Genomic DNA, 20,993 nt, shown 5'->3' with positions numbered 1-20,993 from the left:
ATGTGTAGATTAGTCTAGTAAGTATCAGTATTGGTTTAAATGAAACAGATGTTGACAAGATGAAGATATTGATTATGAATGATCAATTATATGAAAAATAACACTGATGACTGATTGTGAGATGTCAAATTTAACCAAACCATTCAAGAAAATCTCTTCCATAAAGATACAAGGTGACCCTGTTTATTTGGCCTCACTTGTCATTGACCTTCTAGCCCTGGTTATACCTTGCAGTAAGATGTGGTTTTCATAATCTGATGATTGGGTTGTGGGCGTGTAAAAAGTGGTTCACAACTTGTGGAGTAAAACTGTTACAGCATAGGGCTCTACTAGGCCCTGCACAAACCAATGGATGAGATATATTGGATGAGAGGGGCGAGAAGATGGGACACAAGGAATCGAGGAAAGAAAAGATAAAGACCCTTGGAGTTCTACTAAGAATATTCCTTATTCAGTCTGGGATTCAATCAGAAACCAGGCTATAGCGCGCTTGACATTTAAAAGGTCATTTCCAATTGAGTTAACATCTGCAGTATTTACCTTGAATGCGGGGGAAGAGAGCCTGTATAGCCAACTCCTATAGTTGTGTAGGCTTACCAAGCACAAACAGACCTTGGATCAGGCTACAGGAGAGGAGGGTGGGGGGAAAAAAGGGAAATGGGGACTTGTTTCTCAGTGGGGAGACACCATTTTATTTTAGACTTAATTTTGGGTAACAATTATAAACCAATCTTAAACAAAAGAGTAAAAATATACATGTTTGACTTTGCAGGTAAATATCTGCGTTCGGGTCCCAAAAAATCCCAAAGGTCTACTTCCAGAGTTTCTTGATGGACATGTTCTTCTCGCTGTCCTTCTGCATCACCTGGAAAGACACAGGGCAGGGGTCGTTAGCCAGTGATAATGGACCTTATCATAAGGAGCCAAATTAAAATCAGTGATCAACAAAACAGCAAACTCTGGGGAAAAAGGTCTGTCCATTCTAATCCCTAAAAGTATAAACCTTTGTAATAAACTAATGTAAAGACATTAGTTTATTATAAAAGCTAAAATGCTGATACAAATACCAGTCATTGAAATTAGTCATTTGTGGAATATTGGGATTCTTTACTGTGTAAAAGCACTATTTTCATATTGAGATAAATTACATCGAAAATTGTACAAAATCTCTTTAAAATGTCAGGTTTGACAATGACATGCAAGAGATGTCATTCATTCATTGCTATTATCATTGATATCCTAGTGACTTCGGAAAGTATTCAAACCCCTTGACTTTTTCCACATTTTGTTTTACTTTACAGCCTTATTCTAAAATAGATTAGATTGCGCCCCCCCCCCCCCCCCTTCAATCTACACAATACCCAATAATGACAAAGCAAAAACAGGTTTTTAGAAAGTTGTGCCAATTTATAAAAAATACAAATTAAATTTACATAAGTATTCAGGGCCTTTACTCAGCACTGTTTTGAAGCATATTTGGCAGCAATTACAGCATTGATTCTTCAAGGGTATAGAACTACGAGTTTGGCACACATGTATTTGGGGAGTTTCTCCCATTCTTCTCTGCAGATCCTCTCAAGCTCTGTCAGGATAGAATGGAGAACAGCGGCACAGCTATTTTCAGGTCTTTCCAGAGATGTTCGATCGGGTTCAAGTCCGGGCTCTGGCTGGGCCACTCAAGGCTGTGTGCTTAAGGTCGTTGTTCTGTTGGAAGGTCAACCTTCGCCCCAGTCTGAGGTCCCGAGCAGGTTTTCATCAAGGATCTCTCTGTACTTTGCTCCGTTTATCTTTGCCTTGATCCTGACTAGTCTAACAGTCCTTGCCACTGAAAAACATCCCCACAGCATGCGTGCTTCACCGTAGGGATGGTGCCAGGTATCCTCCTCCAGACGTGGCGCTTGGCATTCAGGCCAAAGTGTTCAATCTTGTTTCTCATGGTCTGAGTGTCCTTTAGGTGCCTTTTAGCAAACTCCAAGCAGTCTGTCATGTGCCTTTTACTGAGGAGTGGCTTCCGCCTGATTGCTGGTGCGCTGCAGAGATGGTTTTCCTTCTGGAAGGTTCACCCATCTCCACAGAGGAACTGTAGAGCTCTGTCAGAGTGACCATCGGGTTCTTGGTCACCTCCCTGACAAAGGCCCTTCTCCCACGATTGCTTAATTTGGCTGGACGGAAGAGTTGGTGGTTCCAAACATCTTCCATTTAATAATGATGCAGGCCACTGTGTTCTTGGGGATCTTCCATGCTACAGACATTTTTTGGTACCCTTCCCCAGATCTGTGCCTCGACACAATGCTTTCTCGTCGCTCTACGGACAATTCCTTCGACCTCATGGCTTGGTGTTTGCTCTGACATGCACTGTCAAGTGTGGGACCTTATATAGCCAGGTGTGTGCCTTTCCAAATCATGTTCAATTAATTGAATTTACCACAGGTGGACTCCAATCAAGTTGTAGAAACATCAAGGATGACCAATGGAAACAGGATGCACCTGAGCTTTATTTCAAATCTCATAGGAAAGGGTCTGAATACTTATTTAAAATAAATTTGAACAAATTCTAAACCTGTTTTTGCTTTGTCATTATGGGGCATTTTGTGTAGATTGCTGAGGGATTTATTTGATCAATTTTAGATTAAGGCTGTAACAATGTGGTCAAATTAMCGAGCAAGCCAATGATGTAATGACTGAAACATTTTTAAACAAACGGTTAACGGCACCCGAGTAGTTTTAACAGCCCAGATCTGTTAAAACTACTAGGGCGTGTGCTAGAAGCAAGCTGTTTCCGCTGTATAATGGTACAATCATGACGCTATCGAATTTGCACTCACTTTTTTCCTCTAGGACAATCAGAAACAACGGTACAGCGGAGACTTATCATTATAACAATTATCTGGGAGATTTTTTTCCTGGTCACACAGCAAAATATTTTGTTGCATATTTGACCAAATTGGTCGCACTTTAGACCACTGGCTATAGCCCATAGAAATGCATTGAATAACACATTGATACATGGTAAAACAGACAGTCAAAAAATAAATCATAAGAAGATTTGTTTGTTGGCACAAAACTACTTCCATACTTCCAATCCTTTTTTAAAACCGGTACCGGGTTACCTTCAGATGAGTCCTGTGACACTTATAGGGGGAGAGAACACCATCGTGTTCGTGAGTCTCCCGTTTCCATAGCTTGGTCAGTGTTGCAATGTATACCGAAACTTCTGTACTTTTTCCGATACCAAAACATGAAAAAACGTTTGGTACTTTTGTCATGTGTCTCACGTCATATACGGATTGAGAGGATCGAGTCTGTCTAGTAATTTTCTGAATCTTCAAGGGGGCAGTAGCTACAAGGCTGCGCTTGCAGCTAACACAGCGTACGCCACATTTGAGAAGCAAGCCAGAGAGAAAATGCAGACAGCATGGCTGGGTTAAATGCAAAAGACACATTTCAGTCGAATGCACTGTTGTACAATTGACTAGGCATCCTCCTAACGAAAACACCTTACCACCATGCCCGCAGCTTGTTTACAAAACCGTCTACAGAAGCAAACTATAGGAATACTTTGATTACAGAGCAGATGAGGGCCAAACCACAGAAACAACAAAAAGGTGTAACAAAGCAGTGCTTTGGTTTAGTTTAGTTCCAAAATGATTTTACACATTACATTCATTGTAACGTTGTCGTTATTCCACTAAATGTGAATCATTTGAGTGACAATGACATGTACATATATTCTGCATGACATTCATGTGAGCATTATGATTACACAACCCAAAAGTAATGTAAAATGCACTCATAATTTCACCGCAATATATTTGAACTACTTTGTGTTTGTCTGGGCTTGCTAGCAGTAGCCAGCCCTGGAAGGCGCACTGCACTCTGGGAAGTGAAATGCACTCTGGGAATCGTAGTATGCTGTGTAAATTCCATTGTATTTCTATGGCATTTAGACTACATGTCTATTGCAATATAGAAGCTTCAGAATTGAGCTTCAAAGTGTTTGTCGTTTTGGAACTAAACTTAATTGAATACATTAAATTATCAATGTTTTTTTWAAAATGAAGCCCAGCGGTTCTTATTTTATTGCTGTGGTATCATTTCGGTATTGAGTATCGTTAAGATATTGAGTATTATGATACTAAAACATCTGGTGTCGCAACAACAGTAGTGGTCATTAGTTTGTAGCCCAAACCTTTGACGCTAGACAGAAGTTGGCACATAGTTGGTACTGACTTCAGACGAGGGCCGTAGAAAAAAACGCTAAAGATGTATTCGTGAGAAGACAGATTTTTGGGATGTCTCCTGATCTGACAAACAGCGCTGTAGCTCTGCCATCGCAGACGTGGAAGGCTGACATAGGCGCATGCAGTGGATTGAGACGCAGCCCACACAAAAATAAGTCCAACTTAAACACAGATTTTTATGGGGATTTTTGTATTATATTAATGCAATTGACACGCTGACAAGATGGTCCAAAATCTGTCTGAGCTTTGTATAGCCACGTGTCAAACTGTTTGGCATGACAATGACCATAGGAGTTGGAAAGACGACAAACCGATCTGGGACCAGTATAGATCATTTTTATTTTATACAAAATCTCTGATCAAGACTAACTACACTGTACAAAAATAAACCCAACATGCAACAATTTCAAAGACTTTACTGAGGTATATAAGGGAATCAGTAAATTGAAAAATCCATTAGGCCCTGATATATGGATGTCATATGATTGGGTATACAGATATGCATCTGTTGATCACAGATTACTTTTTCTTTTTAAAGGTAGGGGCGTAGATCAGAAAACCAGTCAGTATCTGGTGTGATCACCATTTGCCTCATGCAGCACGACATCTCCTTCACATAGAGTTGACCAGGCTGATGATTGTGGCTTGTGGAATGTTGTCCCTCTCCTCTTCAATGGCTGTGCGAAGTTGCTGAATGTTGGCAGGAACTGGAACGCGATGTCGTACACGTTGATCGAGAGCATCCTAAACATGCTCAAATGAGTGACATATGCAGGCCATGGAAGAACTGGGTCATTGTCAGCTTCCAGGAATTGTGTACAGATCCTTGCGACATGGGGCCGTGCATTATCATGCTGAAACATGAGGTGATGGCAGCAGATGAATGGCACAACAATGGGCCTCAGGATCTCGTCACGGTATCTCTGTGCATTCAAATTGCTATCGATAAAATGCAATTATGTTCATTTTCCATAGCTTATGACTGCCCATACCATAATCCCACCACGGGTCACTCTGTTGACATCAGAAAACCGCTCTGCAACACGACTCCACACACGCTATGCTCTGCCATCTGCCCGGTATAGTTGAAACTGGAATTCATCCGTGAAGAGCCCACTTTTCCAGTGGCCATCGAAGGTGAGCATTTGGCCACTGAAGTCGGTTACGACATCAAACTGTAGTCAGGTCAAGACCCTGGTGATGACGACGAGCAAGCAAGAAGAGCTTCCCGGAGACGGTTTCTGACAGTTTGTGCAGAAATTCTTTGGTTGTGTAAACCCACAGTTTCATCAGCTGTCCAGGTGGCTGGTCTCAGATGATCCAGCAGGTGAAGAAGCCGGATGTGGAGGTCTTGGGCTGGCGTGGTTACACGTGGTCTGAGGTTGTGAGGCTGGTTGGACATATTGCCAAAATTCTCTAAAAAACGACGTCGGAGGCAGCTTATAGTAGAGAAATGAACATTCACTTATCTGGAAAGAGCTCTGGTGGATATTCCTGCAGTCAGTTAATAATTACATGCTCCCTCAAAACTTTAGACATCTGTGGCATTGTGTTGTGAATAAAAACAGAACATTTTAGAGTTGCCTATTATTGTCCCCAGCACAACGTGCACCTGTGTAATGTTCCGCTTCTTGACATGCCACACCTGTCAGGTGGTTGGATTATTTTGGCAAAGTAGAAATGGTCACTAACAGGGATATAAACATTTGTGTACAAAATTTGAGCGAAATAAGCATTTTGTGCATTAGGGACATTTCTGGAATCTTATTTCAGTTCACAAAACATGGGACCAACACTTTGCATGTTGCATTTATATTTTTGTTCAGTGTAGTATTGATTATATTAGGCATAATATGAACAAAAGGGAGCTAGAGGTAAAATAGAGAAACTGTCTCTTGGAGAGGGTTAAGACAGTAACACGATAGAAGACTAACCTTGGCGACAGCCATCTCAAAGTCCTCCTGGTTGACGTGCACTCTCCTCTCCCTGAGGGCGTACATCCCTGACTCGGTGCACACACCCTGAGAAATAAGATGGAACAGAAACACACAAAAGGTTTTATCATGGTGAAATAAGAAAAAGTAAGTAAGACCCACAGTGGTCAAACACTAAGGCACTCCAGGAACATATTTACCAATCCCTGGACAAGGGGATGTTTCAGGATGGCTAGTTGTACATAGGGCGGTCATGCCATTTTGTCAGACGGTTATTGTCATGCAAAAGAATGCCGGTCTCATGGTAATTTACAGTTAATTAACATAAACACGTTTTGAATCTCCAGGCCTCCTGACGTCAACCGTATTMAACACCTTTGATGAATTGGAACGCTGACTATCAGTGCCCGACCTCACTAATGCGCGTGGCTGAATGGAAGCAAGCCCCCACAGCAATGTTCCAACATCAAGTGGAAAGCCTTTCTAGAAGAGTGGAGGCTGTTACAGCAGCAAAGGGGAACCAACTCCATTTTAATACCCATGATTTTAGAATGAGTTGTTCACTACTTTTGGTCATGTAGGTGATCTTCAATCATTTTTTTATTTGCTGTGTTTAATATGCGGTAGGCTATAACGGCACAATCCTTATTTTAATTCATGTTTTGGCCTATGTGTATATTGGCCTATGTGTTCGCGTAAGCTCTAATATGTATATGGTTGTGTTTCATTAATCATCAACTTAGAAAGCGCTGTCCATTTCATTGTTAGGCTTTGAAACAACATCCTCAACGACCATGTTTTACACTCAGTTTGAACCTGTCGTTGAACTTCTTTCTTCATATTGATCAATCACGGTGAGGTGAGTTTTTTTTAAAGCACATACTGGTTTGATAAGTGTTTGTGATTTTCGACTGCATCTGCATTGTTGTTAGAGTGACAATATAGCCCTGAGTACCATCCATTAGCAACTTGAAGATCTTTAGCAAGTTGGGTACACATGTCCAGAGTGCATAAGAGGATATTATCGTGAATTTTACTGCGGTCATGACTGATAATATGGTCACTGCAACAGCCCTAGTTGTACATGTTCTGCCCTTGTGCATGTGCTGGCCCTAATGTGGTGGGCCCCATTCAATAACTTGTGGAGTATCAAGTCTGTGGTTCTTCTCTCCTGATAGTCTACATACACCGTAAATGTCAAGCCCAGTTGGACATGTATCCACTACAATGAACTATTACAAAACGTACAATGGTGAAACAAACAGATCTACACAACTGTGGGGTAGGGGTCATCTCTGGACAGTGCCAAAGTTTTCCCTACTAGCCATCATACACTGAACCCCTCATACACTGAACTGTCTGTGCTAGCCTTCATTTGGTGGGCCCCATTCCAAACTGTGCGTCTCAGTCTACTACCTTAACTTCAGCCCCAGAGGCTCCGGGCATCAGTTCTGCAATCTTCCTCAGGTTAATTCCACGCGTCAGGTTCATCTTCCTTGAGTGGATCTTCAGGATGTCCAAACGGGCCTGAGGAGGAGCAGAAAGAAATGGGGCCAGAATTAAGACACTGTAGTTGAAAGCTGCTTACATGAAGCTGAATAAGTGTCAACGCAAATACATAACTATCTGAGTGTGAGACCGTGAGGTTGCTGGACTAGACTCATTGGTATAAATCTTTAATTTAAATGATCATTTTTTAAATGAACAAATGATACAGAACACCAACAGATGAAATCATTACTACCAACAGTCTAACTATGGTGCACTGTGCTGTCTTGCCATACCAAGGCGGGGATTCAATTCAATCAGCATTATAGTGTGCTTGACATTTAAAGGTCATTTCCAATTGAGCCGACATATGCAGCGTTTACCGTGAATGAGTGGGTGGGGGGGTTAATGTGGTTGTCTTGTGTGTTCGCACGTGGCAAGCTTTTGTACAGTCACCCTGACAAAACAGTACGCAGTTATAGTCACTCACCCTTCTAGATAACTTGAAACAGTCTAACCAGGTCTTGCGTCTTGAAGTCACCTAGTGCTAGCCAACTTCTTCTTCAATTAGCTTCAGCTTGCTGGTGTGCGACTGTGGCAAAATTGGTTTGACATTGGATAGTCTATCTCTGGGGCTAATTAGGGACCGTCAATAATATTTTCATGTTGCACATCTTTAAGTTGTCTCATGCGTTCAATATTTGTATATGAATTTCTACWATTTATACTTGGTTTGAGGTTAAGTCATTAAAATTTGGAGTTATTGACAGTTAAAAAATATTGACCCATGTACATAGTGTAATTTATTGATGGTCCCTAGCTAGCCCCATAGGGATATCGAATGTCAAACCAAATTGACCATGGGCATTACGACTAGGTCTCGTGGTGCTGCGCTCAGAATTGATTTTTACTTTTGATGCCAGTTGTGGGCTGAATTTAAATAAACCCAACCTAAGGACAACTGTTACGGTACCCTTCAATCCGTGACATAATTTCCCCCCCCTATGATCTCGCAAATCTGTTTTGAACGAGATTGACACTAAAATAAATTTTTCTGACTCAAATCAATGCCACATAGGCCATTTTATAAAGGAGGTTGCTTTTAAGGGCAGCCACTCTTTAAAATGTGCATAGCTAACAAAGCGCCAACGGATTGAATACCGGCCCAAGGCAGATTTTTACTATATTGATAATCACAGAATGTCTTAGGGGCAAAAAAAATATGGGGTTGTACTGACCTCTTCATTGGGAGGGGGGAACTCGATCTTCCTGTCGATGCGGCCGGGCCGGAGCAAGGCAGAGTCTAGGATGTCAATACGGTTGGTGGCCATGATGACCTGAGGCAGAAAAAACAAATTTAACATACAATATTAGTCCTTTGGGTCTTATTCAGCTCCTTTATTTGATTTATTTCACCTTTATTTAACCAGATAGGCCAGTTGAGAACAAGTTCTCATTTACATCTGCGACCTGGCCAAGATAAAGCAAAGCAGTGCGACAAAAACACAGACTTACACATAAACAAACGTACTGTATGTGTACATAGAAAAATCTATGTACAGTGTGTGTAAATGTAGAAGATTAGGGTGGTAAGGCAATAAATAGGCCATGGGAGGCGAAATAATTACAATTTAGCATTAACACTGGAGTGATAGATGCGCAAATGATGATGTGCAAGTTGAGATACTGGGGTGCAAAAGAGCAAGAAGAAAATTAACAATATGGGGATGAGGTAGTTGGGTGTGCTATTTACAGATGGGCTGTGTACAGCTGCAGCGATCGGTTAGCTGCTCTGACAGCTGGTTCTTAAAGTTAGAGAGGGAGATATGGGTCTCCAGCTTCAGTGATTTTTGCAATTTGTTCCAGTCATTGGCAGCAGATAACTGGAAGGAAAGGCGGCCAAAGCAGGTGTTGGCTCTGGGGATGACCAGTGAAATATACCCGCTGGAGCGCGTGCTGCGGGTGGGTGTTGCTATGGTGACCAGTGAGCTGAGGTAAGGCGGGGCATTACCTAGCAAAGACTTATAGATGAACTGGAGCCAGTGGGTTTGGCAACGAATATGTAGCGAGGGCCAGCCAATGAGAGCATACAGGTCGCAGTGGTGGGTAGTATATGGGGCTTTGGTGACAAAACGGATGGCACTGTGATAGACTGCATCCAGTTTGTTGAGTAAAGTGTTGGAGGCTATTTTGTAAATGACATTGCCGAAGTCAAGGATTAGTAGGATAGTCAGTTTTACGAGGGTATGTTTGGCAGCATGAGTGAAGGCTTTGTTGCGAAATAGGAAGCAGATTCTAGATTTAATTTTGGATTGGAGATGCTTAATGTGAGTCTGGAAGGAGAGTTTACAGTCTAACCAGACACCTAGGTATTTGTAGTTGTCCACATATTCTAAGTCACAACAGTCCAGAGTAGTGATGCTAGGTAGGCGGGCGGGTGCGGGCAACAATTGGTTGAAGAGCATGCATTTAGTTTTACTAGCATTTAAAATCAGTTGGAGACCACGGAAGGAGTGTTGTATGGCATTGAAGCTCATTTGGAGGTTAGTTAACAGTGTCCAAAGGGCCAGATGTATACAGAATGGTGTCATCTGCGTAGAGGTGGATCAGAGAATCACCAGCAGCAAGAGCAACATCATTGATGTATATATTGTTTGCAACAAGACACTTAAGTAATACTGAAAGAAAAAAATGGCCAAGAAATGACCTTTTTGTCCTGAATACCAAGTGTCATGTTTGGGGCAAATTCAACAACACATAACGGCGTACCAATCTTCATATTTTCAAGCAGGGTGGTGGCTGCATCATGTTAAGGGTATGCTTGTCATAGGCAAGGACTATGGAGTTTTTTTAAGGATAAAAAGCTATAAGCACAGGAAAAATCCTAGAGGAAAACCGGGTACAGTTTGCTTTCCAACAGACACGGACATGAATTCCCCCTTCAGCAGGACAATAACGTAAAACACAAGACCAAATCTACACTGGAGTTGCTTACCAAGACTGCATTGAATGTTATTGAGTGGCCTAGTTACAGTTTAGACTTAAATCTTATAGCAAGACATGGAAATGGCTTTCTAGCAACAATCAACTTGAGAGTGAAGAATTTTTTAAATAATAAATGGGCAAATATTGCACAGCTTTAATCGCCGCCAAAAGGTGCCTCTACAAAGTATTGACAAGGGGGTAATTACTTATGTAAATTAGATATTTCATTTTATTTTTAAATAAATTAACAAACATTTCTAAAAACATGTTCTCACTTTGTCATTATGGGGTAGTGTGTGTAGATGGGTGAGAAATGTATTTAATCCATTTTGAACTCAGGCTGTAACAACAAAATGTGGAATAAGTCAAGGGGTATGAATACTTTCTGAAGACAAAAGACTGCAGTGTGGGAAAAGTAGGTTGTAGATTGCAAGAACATTAGACATAAAGGGTTTAGGGAATTAACACATACTAACACAAATGACTCCCAGCTACTCCACACAACATTTGTTCTGTAAATTGAACAGAATTAGAAACATATGATAGGAAGATGGATCATAACGTTATACTATAGTCTTGAGTGGTCTTGCTTTTACAACTGTGCCAATTTCTGTGCATTTTGTTTAGAGATTTGCTCAAGAAATGGAAACATTTCAAATCCAGGTACATGTGGGCATCATACAAAGCAGTAGAAAAAGCTCTGGGACTTCGTAAATCCAGAGCGTTGTCAGATTGTCCGTTTGTAAATTCAGAGCGTTTCGCTCTCGGAGCGTTCAGAGCACACACTGGACGCTCTGGCCGAGGAGTAGGGTTGAGCGTTCCGAGTGGCGCAACGATCTATGGCACTGCATCTCAGTGCTAGAGGCGTCACTACAAACACCCTGGTTCGAATCCAGGTTGTATCACAACCGGCCGGTATTATGAGTCCCATAGGGTGGCGCATAATTGGCCCAGCATCGTCCGTCATTGTAAATAAGAATTTGTTCTTAACTGACTTACCTAGTTAAATAAAGGTTAAATAAAAAATACAATTATTATAACAATGTTGAGCGTTCATAAATTCAACAGTTATTCTGTGCTCTGGTACACTCAGATGAAAGTGCTCTGAAATCGGAGTAGATAGCCAGAATTAACAATGTCCATTGAGAACACACAACGACGATAACTTAGCTTAGAATGACGTGAATAATCAAGTTAATAAACGTTGGGTAGTTAGATAGCATATAGTTAATATACTGCCTAGCAAGTTCGATGTATTAGTAGCCAACTAATGTTGTCAGCCAACATAACGTGTAACGTAACTTATGTGAAAAGTCATTACTTTATTACATTGCTCAACATTTTCTTAACATTTGTTATAATTAGTTAAAGCAATGAATTTGTATCCGCTCTCGTCGGGTTTTCTTCAAATCTGAAAACGTGAAGCCACGCCCATTTTCTGAAGAACTGCATTATGGGCCCTAAAAGCACAGAGTGTCCACTGCTTGTATACTTCGTATTTTGGTGAATTTAGAATGACATCTGGGAACCTTTGGCATTCTAACTATATCCATACTATTACCAATTAGCATACTACATACTGAATTAAAAAATGGGCAGTTTTGTCACAACACAATGCCACAAGTTGAGAGAGCGTGCAATTGCCATGCTGACTGCAGGAATGTACACCAGAGCCGTTTCCAGAGGATTGAATGCTCATTTCAACCAACATCGTTTTATAGAATTTGGCAATACGTCCAACCACGCCAGCCCAGGACCTCCACATCCGGCTTCTTCACCTGCGGGATCATCTGAGACCAGCCACCCGGACAGCTGATGAAACTGTGGACTATTTGTCTGTAATAAAGCCCTTTTGTGGGGGAAAACTTTTGATTGTCTGGGCCTGGCTCCACAGTGGGTGGGCCTATGCCCTCCCAAGGCTGCACCCCTGCCCAATGATGTGAAATCCATAGATCTGGGCCCAATTCATTTTTTTCAATTGACTGACTTCCTTTTATGAACTGTAACTCAGTAAAATCGTTGAAATTGTTGCATTTATATTATTGTTCAGTATATGTAAACAGACCATAAATGTTTTCTTGGAAAGCGGTGAGTGCTATTATGATACAATATCAGTATTTGTTGCATTTACTACTTGTCCAAGCATCAACTGATTTGAACCAGTGTAGCTGTGGATTGACTGCATTGTTTGAATGGAATATTGGCAGATTGGCAGTTAATTTGAAAAATTCATGGTATCATTCCTCTAAAACTGTCTGGCTAGCTAACACACATACAGTGCATATACATTCTTCACATTTATAGTTTATTGGATTTTTCACGTTTAACAGTTTCCCGGGTGTATAAAGAATGGTCCATCCGCCAAAAAACATCCAGCCAACTTGAAACAACTGTGGGAAGCATTAGAGTCAACATTAGAGTCAACATCACTGTGGAACACTTGACACCTTGTAGAGTCTATGCCCTGATGAATTGAGGCTGTCCTGAATGTTTTGAACAGTGAGTACTGTACTGCTACAGAGCAGCACTATTTTCCTTTTGATAGTGTTAAGGGTCCGATTGTCATACTGTGTGGTGTTGACCTACTCTTTCTTTCTCTGTCCATTCATCTCTCCTTCCCTCTAGCATCAGGAGAGGAGGAAGGTGGAGCAGGAAAAGAGCCTGCAGGAGCTCGCGGAGCCCCTGGAGGTCAGGTTCGTCAAAAACGCTGCCATTCTCTCAGACTTTCGGTCCACCCCCACCATCCAGCACCCCCAGAGAGGAGTCCTGCTGGCAGTTCTAAGGCCCTGAGGATCAAAGGTCACAGCGTCCCAGAACATCTACTCGATGGTGGACCCCGTGCAGGCCAATGCCTCTGGCCAGCTCCACCGCTACAGCCTGGACCTGAGCAGCAGGATCAAGCTGCCCTAGATAAACGTGGACATCAGCTTGGAGTCTGAGGCAGCCTCAGAGGAGGGCCAAGCACTGAACTGAACTGCTCAACATGGACATAGCTGCTTTTAGTCTTTAAACATCAAATGTATATATTTTAAACACATTGGTATTTTCTAAATATTCTTTTAACTGTACTACTCTTTGACTTATCACATTTAGACAATGAAATACTTGTAATGTGCATTTATTGCTAATTTCTATAGAATTGTCTTTAAAAAAATACTCGTTGTTTTTTCTATTTGTACCATCACAGAGAACATGCAAATACAGATTGAGAGGTTGTTGAGTGCTAGACTGGGTGGGAGGACAGTGAATAGAGAATAGAATATCTAGCGTGTGATTGATTGGTGAGCAGTGGAAAGAAAGTGTTGTCAGACAGTACTGACAGGAGAGCGGCAGATTGAAATCAGTGGAGAGAAGCCGCAGAGAAAGTGGTGTCAAGAGTGGTGTAGCAGAGTAATAGCATACAAATTAAGTAAGGGTGTAGAATGTGTGTGTGGTGTTATATAAGTGTGAGTTTTATTGTAGAGTAGAATTTATAAAGCATTATAAAGACGACAGTGGTGTACGAGTCACCCACCTTGATGTTCTTGGTGGCCTCGAAGCCATCCAGCTGGTTCAGCAGCTCCAGCATGGTCCTCTGCACCTCGCTGTCGCCCCCACTGCCCCCCTCCAGACGTGACGAGCCGATTGAGTCGATCTCGTCCATGAAGATGATGGAGGGTGCGTGCTCGCGGGCCATGACGAACAGCTCGCGCACCATGCGGGCACCTGGGATGGGGAAGAGAGCAGGGTTACAGCCAGCAGCGTGATGTGAGTGAAATACTTATAATAACAGCTTCTGTTTTACCACTTGCATGGTGAGAGACATTTAGCCTACTACTTTCACTCATTGCTGTGCTCCATGAAAAAGTAGTGAAATACACTTAAACATGCTTGAGCTAGCTAAACAGCAGCTATTTGGAGAATGGAAGCAGCAAAACATATCTCCTTGATTCTGGAATTCCCTAACTTTAATTCCTTGTTATTACGGGAATTACTTCACGGTTGGGAACCCTGTCGAATGGTAACCGAAATGGCTGACCGTTGATGACTCACCCTCTCCAATGAACTTCTGCACCAGCTCCGAGCCGGACACCCTTATAAAGGTGCAGTCAGTGTGGTGGGCCACGGCTCTAGCCAGCAGGGTCTTCCCTGTACCTGGGGGGCCGTACAGCAGCACACCCTGGTGGAGAGACAACATAACAAGGGGGGTTAGACAACCTAAGAGACATGACACAGAATGCATCTCAAATTTCATGATGTATTTTAGGATGATTATGCTGTAATTAACCGGTGCCACTTTCTGTTCCTTCTGGCAATCAAGACTGTTTATGTGATAAATGCTATGAGACATGACCAGAACAAGACCTTAGGACACTGCCAACAATGTATGAAAAGGTCTGACATAAGGTAGATTTTGGAGTGTTGCATCCCTTTCAGACATTGCCTACTCTATATGCTTATAAAGTAAACTCAAATGCAAAAGGTAATTGTTTGAGTTTACATTGTAAGAGTGGTTAACATATACAGATGATACAACATCTGAATTCAGAAAGAACCAGATAAGGGATTTATTCCTTTTGGGCTACCCACCTTGGGCTGTGCAATGCCGAGAGCCTCGAAGAGCTCTGGGTGCTTGACTGGCAGCTCAATCACTTCCTTGATCTCCTTGATCTGCTTGTCCAGGCCGCCAATCATCTCGTAGGTGGAGTCAGGCACTTTCTCCACCATCATGAGGGAGACCAGCGGGTCCACCTTGTTGGGCAGGATCTTGTGAAGGGTGTAGCTGTCGTTGCGCAGCGCCACGCGGCAATTTGGAGTCACCTGTTGGGAATGGGCAAACGGGGTTAATCAGTGCATACATTCATGAACAATAAGGAACGTTGATGTTTTTTCTTCTTCTGTCCAGCCATCTGAATAGGATCTGGATATTTTTTGCTTTTCAACTGAATTTTTTTAACACTTATTCCAATTCGACAAAAACAAATAAATGTGGTTAAAATATGGTTCCCGTGTGTTGATAATCTGAACTGTACACAGATACATCTACCTTTGTACATAGAAACATTAAGTTCTCTCCACAATGTGGTGAAATATCAACAACAAAGTTTCCATACTTACATCATTGATGTCAATATTCTTATCCACATCCACCACAAATTTTCCCTCTGGATGGACCTGGACACAAGTAGTACAGTAGACTGCCAATGTCATCCAGGAGCAACTACAGTTTACCACCGAAAAAGTTTGTGTTACATTTCAGCAACAAAAAAAAGAAGCTTCATACACACCTTGACCAGCACTTTCTTTTTGTCCATGGCCCTCACCACCTCTCCAACATAGGAACCCTGCTCCTGTAGCAACTGCAGCTCCTCACGAAGGAGACGCACTGGGGACAAAGAAAATAGATTTGAACAATGACTGTCAATTCATAATGTGCATGTTCCTGAGTGCAATCAAATTACAGTAGTCCGACACAGCATTGACAATTTATAATCCACACAATTATTGCTACAATTAGGCTTTGTCACAACGGATTAACAACTAGCTAGTTAGCTACACTGCTGTTTAGAAGAGAAGTTAAGCTGTTGTTGTTCTGGATAGATAACCATAATTCCTACCTTTTGCATTGAGTTCATTCCTCTGAGCCTGTAGACGTCGGAGATTCTGACTCTTGTCATTCACTGTCAACTGGAGGCAGAGAGACCAGTTACTTCTTAGCTTGCCAATTGTATTAGTAGTGTCACGACGGTGTCAACAGACAACATGTAACGTTAGCTGGTACATTTTTATTTAAACATGTGTTTGCTTACCTGTAACTCCTCTATTTTGGACTGGTAGTATTGCCGGAGACCAGAACCACCTTTACTGTCCTCCATCTCCATCTGCAAATACACCGATACATATTCAATAACTGAGATAGTTGTTGGAAAGTTGTCAAGTATATGACGTTAGCTAGATAATTAACATCAAGGTGACTAACGTTGTAGCTATAGGCCTAACTAGCTATCTAGCAAGACGACTAGCTTAAGATAAGATTTGTACCAGTTTACTGACAAAAATGTCATACTAGCGGCTAACTAAATTAGCTAGCTAACGTTACTTAATAACCAGCTATATTTTTGTCCATTATACTTAACTTATGCCAAGTTATGCATAGTCACAAATATAAGGAATGTCACTGAAAAAAACCATGATTAATTCGATTAGCTAGCTAGAAAGCTAACAGTTAGCTAGCTAGCTTGCTAAAAGTAGCTTACAATGAGACAGCAAACTGTCAGGATTCTCTATTTTTGACAGACCGTTTTGGTCTATTCAAAACAGTTCAACCGTCTTCTGACGAGAACCAACTTTACAGAACACACTGTTCAGTGTCTAATCAATGCCTTATCTACAATATTTTCTCAAAAGTGTGATAGTCATAATAAAGACAACGAAATCACTTACATTATGGTCCATTCCTTCCAGCGCCATCTTGGATTTCTAAACTTCCGTTGGATGAAGGGGTACTTCCGAAATACGAACCTCTTCTTCAGTAAATATTCTACTATTACATTTTGAGAATTACTGACACCTGCTGTACTGGAGGTGTAGTACAGTAAAACGCAACTGAAATGTTGCTAATAATGTTAAAAGTAAGTGTATGCTCTATTTCTGTCCTTTTTGCAATACCTTATCTATTTGGAGAAGCTGTGTCAGAAACAGATATGTTGAATATTGTAGAATCCCTTTGCATGGTCCTTTGAGTGGGCCTGATGTACCATATTACTGTAGCTATATCAATATTGTGCGATGAGTGTGCAATATATAATATAGATAAAACATTATTTAACAGTTTTGATTGCATTCAAAAGAGACTGGCATTGAGGATGTGGTTTTCGACCTATCAGTTAAACAGACTGGCTTGTCTATTCCAATTATGTATTATTGTTGATCTCCTACCATGCTACAGGCTGAGAAACAAAAGTTTGTTCAAGCCAAGTCCCAGCAGTGCAGAAGGACATACGTGTACTTAGTTTGGCTGTTATTTGAGGAGAGTAGTAAAACCAGCAATATCTGTTTAATATGGCGAGCTTCTTCAAGATTTAGTTTAGCTCTTGCTGCTGTCAGCTGCCTCCAGTTCTCCTCAATAGAAAATATTTTATTGCAATTTTTCACATAATTTGACCTCTTTCTCAATAGGTAGGTTTCCATCCAATTGGCGACAGATTTTCATGCAAACATCTTAAAATCCACCTAAAACAATCAGGGGTGTTTATAAGATTTGAAGACATTCTGGGCTTAGCCCAAAGCCAGTAGTGGGTCCATTCTCGTAAGGCAAAAAAAAAAGAAAATAATTTCAACAGATAAATATATGAATTTGGTGCACTTTGAAATGAACATTGAGCTATTCAAACATTGAGAGATTAGATCTTTTTCATGTAACTTGCACCTTCCCACATGCCACAGCAGACACTGCCAGTACTCAATCACAGTTGCTACTGTGGGTCTCTCTACTCTGGAACACTCTACTCCACAGGAGGCTGCTGAGGGGAGGACAGCTCATAATAATGTCTGGAATGGAGTGAATGGAATGTTATCTGTGTTTGATGAGTTTGATACCATTCCATTTATTCCGTTCTAGCCGTTACTATGAGCCTGTCCTCCACAATTAAGGTGCCACCAACAACCTGCACTCTACTCTCTACTCTGGAACACATACAGTACCAGTCAAAAGTTTGGACACAACTACTCATTCCAGGGTTTTCTTTATTTTTACTACTTTCTCCATTGCAGAATAATAGTGAAGGCATCAAAACTATGAAATAACACATGTGGAATCATGTGGTAACCCAAAAAATGTTAAACAAATCTAAATGTATTTTATATTTGAAATTCTTCAAAGTAGCCACCCTTTGCCTTGACAGCGTTGCACACTCTTGGTATTCTCTCAACCAGCTTCATGAGGTGGTCACCTGGAATGCATTTCAATTAAATATCTATATATAATATATAACCTCGGCAAGACGGAGCTGCTCTTCCTCCCGGGGAAGGACTGCCCGTTCCATGATCTCGCCATCACGGTTGACAACTCCATTGTGTCCTCCTCCCAGAGTGCTAAGAACCTTGGCGTGATCCTGGACAACACCCTGTCGTTCTCAACTAACATCAAGGCGGTGACCCGTTCCTGTAGGTTCATGCTCTACAACATTCGCAGAGTACGATCCTGCCTCACGCAGGAACGGCGCAGGTCCTAATCCAGGCACTTGTCATCTCCCGTCTGGATTACTGCAACTCGCTGTTGGCTGGGCTCCCTGCCTGTGCCATTAAACCCCTACAACTCATCCAGAACGCCGCAGCCCGTCGGTGTTCAACTTTCCCAAGTTCTCTCACGTCACCCCGCCTCCGCTCTCTCCACTGGCTTCCAGTTGAAGCTCGCATCCCTACAAGACCATGGTGCTTGCCTACGGAGCTGTGAGGGAACGCACCTCCCTACCTTCAGGCTCTGATCAGGCCCTACACCCAAACAAGGGCACTGCGTTCATCCACCTCTGGCCTGCTCGCCTCCCTACCTCTGAGGAAGTACAGTTCCCGCTCAGCCAGTCAAAACTGTTCGCTGCTCTGGCACGCCCAATGGTGGAACAAACTCCCTCACGACGCCAGGTCAGCGGAGTCAATCACCACCTTCCGGAGACACCTGAAACCCCACCTCTTTAAGGAATACCTAGGATAGGTAAAGTAATCCTTCTAACCCCCCCCCCCTTAAAAGAGTTAGATGCACTATTGTAAAGTGGTTGTTCCACTGGATATCATAAGGTGAATGCACCAATTGTTAAGTCGCTCTGGATAGCAGCGTTGCTAAAAGACTTAAATGTAAATGTAATGTAATTAACAGCTGTGCCTTGTTAAAATTAATTTGTGAATTTCTTTCCTTCTTAATGCGTTTGAGCCAATCGGTTGTGCTGTGACAAGTAGGGGTATATACAGAGATAGCCCTATTGGTAAAAGACCAAGTCCTTATTATAGCAAGAACAGCTCAAATAAGCAAAGAGAAATGACAGTCCATCATTACTTTAAGGATCGACCCTTTTTTTCAATTTTCACCTAAAATGACATGAAAGGTCAGTCAATATGGAACATATCAAGAAATTTGAACGTTTCTTCAGTGCAGTTGCAAAACCCATCAAAGCGCTATGATGAAACTGGCTCTCATGAGGACTGCCACAGGCCTTCGTGGTCAAATTGCTGCAAAAGAATCCACTACTAAAGGATCCCAATAATAAGAAGAGACTTGCTTGGGCCAAGAAAGACGAGCAATGGACATAGACCAGTGGAAATCTGTCCTTTGGTCTGATGAGTCCAAATTTTTGATTTTTAGTTCCAACCGCCGTGTCTTTTGTGAGACGCAGACAGTGGAACGGATGATCTCCGCATGTTTGGTTCCCACCTTGAAGCATGGAGGAGTGATTGTGTGGGGTGCTTTCGTGTGACACTGTCAGTGATTTATTTAGAATTCAAGGCACACTTAACCAGCATGGCTACCACAGCCTTCTGCAGCAATACGCCATCCTGTCTGGTTTGTGCTAGTGGACTAATCATTTGTTTTTCAACAGGACAATGACTCAACACACCTCCAGGCTGTGTAAGGGCTATTTGACCAAGAAGGAGAGTGATGGAGTGCTGCATCAGACCTTACTTTAGTGCTTTATTGCAAACAGGATGCATGTTTTGTAATAATTTTTTTCTGTACATGCTTCCTTTTCACTCTGTCATTTAGGTTAGTATTGTGGAGTAACTACAATATTGTTGATCCATCATCAGTTTCTTCTGATCACAGCCATTAAACTTAAGATGGGGCCGTACTGGATGGCCGCCATTTTGCAAGCTCCGACCCAACTTTGCTATTTTGTGACCATTTTGTTGTTTATTTTTAGTCTATTTTCACATAATGTACCCGCTATTATTTCTTGCAACCCACAAGAACTCTTGAACATCAGGTCGGCTTCTACTTCGACTCATCTGCCCAGAGCACTCCTGTAATTCCAACCCAATTGTCGGTCTACCCAAGAGGAAACGCCGACATTACAGAGGCAAGAGAGGGGGCATCCTGGTGAGATTAAGGCGAAGGGAAAACCGCCCACCTCTTCCCTCCATTCTACTGGCAAATGGACAGTCACTTGATAATTAGATGGATGACCTCCGATTGGGGATTTGCTACCAACTGGACTCTCGGGAATTGCAATATTATTTGCTTTTCAGAAACATGACTCTCAGACAAGATACCCCTCATGGCTATCCAACTCAATGGATTTTCCATTCACCGGGCGGACAGGACAGTGGAGTTGTGGAAATCGAGGGGGGGAGGGGTTTGCCTCCTCATCAACTCCAA

General features: G+C 42.0%; 1 protein-coding gene across 1 annotated transcript; it reads right to left on the bottom strand.

Moving 5' to 3' along the window:
• Positions 1-665: 665 nt before the first annotated feature.
• On the bottom strand, positions 666-17,160 carry LOC111976737 (26S proteasome regulatory subunit 8). Its single transcript, XM_024005825.2, has 12 exons — positions 17,072-17,160; positions 16,438-16,509; positions 16,246-16,315; positions 15,916-16,013; positions 15,746-15,802; positions 15,218-15,448; positions 14,681-14,807; positions 14,163-14,353; positions 8,902-9,000; positions 7,592-7,702; positions 6,176-6,262; positions 666-865 (listed from the first exon to the last, which is right to left on the bottom strand). Exons 1-12 carry the CDS (start codon positions 17,096-17,098, stop codon positions 812-814), a joined length of 1,224 nt encoding a protein of 407 aa, XP_023861593.1. The 5' UTR covers positions 17,099-17,160; the 3' UTR covers positions 666-811.
• Positions 17,161-20,993: the final 3,833 nt, after the last annotated feature.

This window comes from Salvelinus sp. IW2-2015, linkage group LG17 (genome assembly GCF_002910315.2).
Source record: "Salvelinus sp. IW2-2015 linkage group LG17, ASM291031v2, whole genome shotgun sequence".
Classification (NCBI taxonomy): Eukaryota; Metazoa; Chordata; class Actinopteri; order Salmoniformes; family Salmonidae; genus Salvelinus; species Salvelinus sp. IW2-2015.
Note: the sequence above shows the minus strand (reverse complement) of the source record. Positions and strands in the feature narration are given on the sequence as shown.

What these genes read in the sequence shown, in the direction of transcription:
- LOC111976737 (XM_024005825.2), bottom strand. Translation starts at nt 17,098, where the DNA reads ATGGCGCTGGAAGGAATGGACCATAAT. An exon ending in AGGCCACCAAGAACATCAAG is followed by an intron (nt 9,001 to 14,162) that starts GTGGGTGACTCG and finishes TTTCTGCCTCAG; the next exon opens with GTCATCATGGCCACCAACCG. An exon ending in CCTCTGGGGCTGAAGTTAAG is followed by an intron (nt 6,263 to 7,591) that starts GTAGTAGACTGA and finishes CTTATTTCTCAG; the next exon opens with GGTGTGTGCACCGAGTCAGG.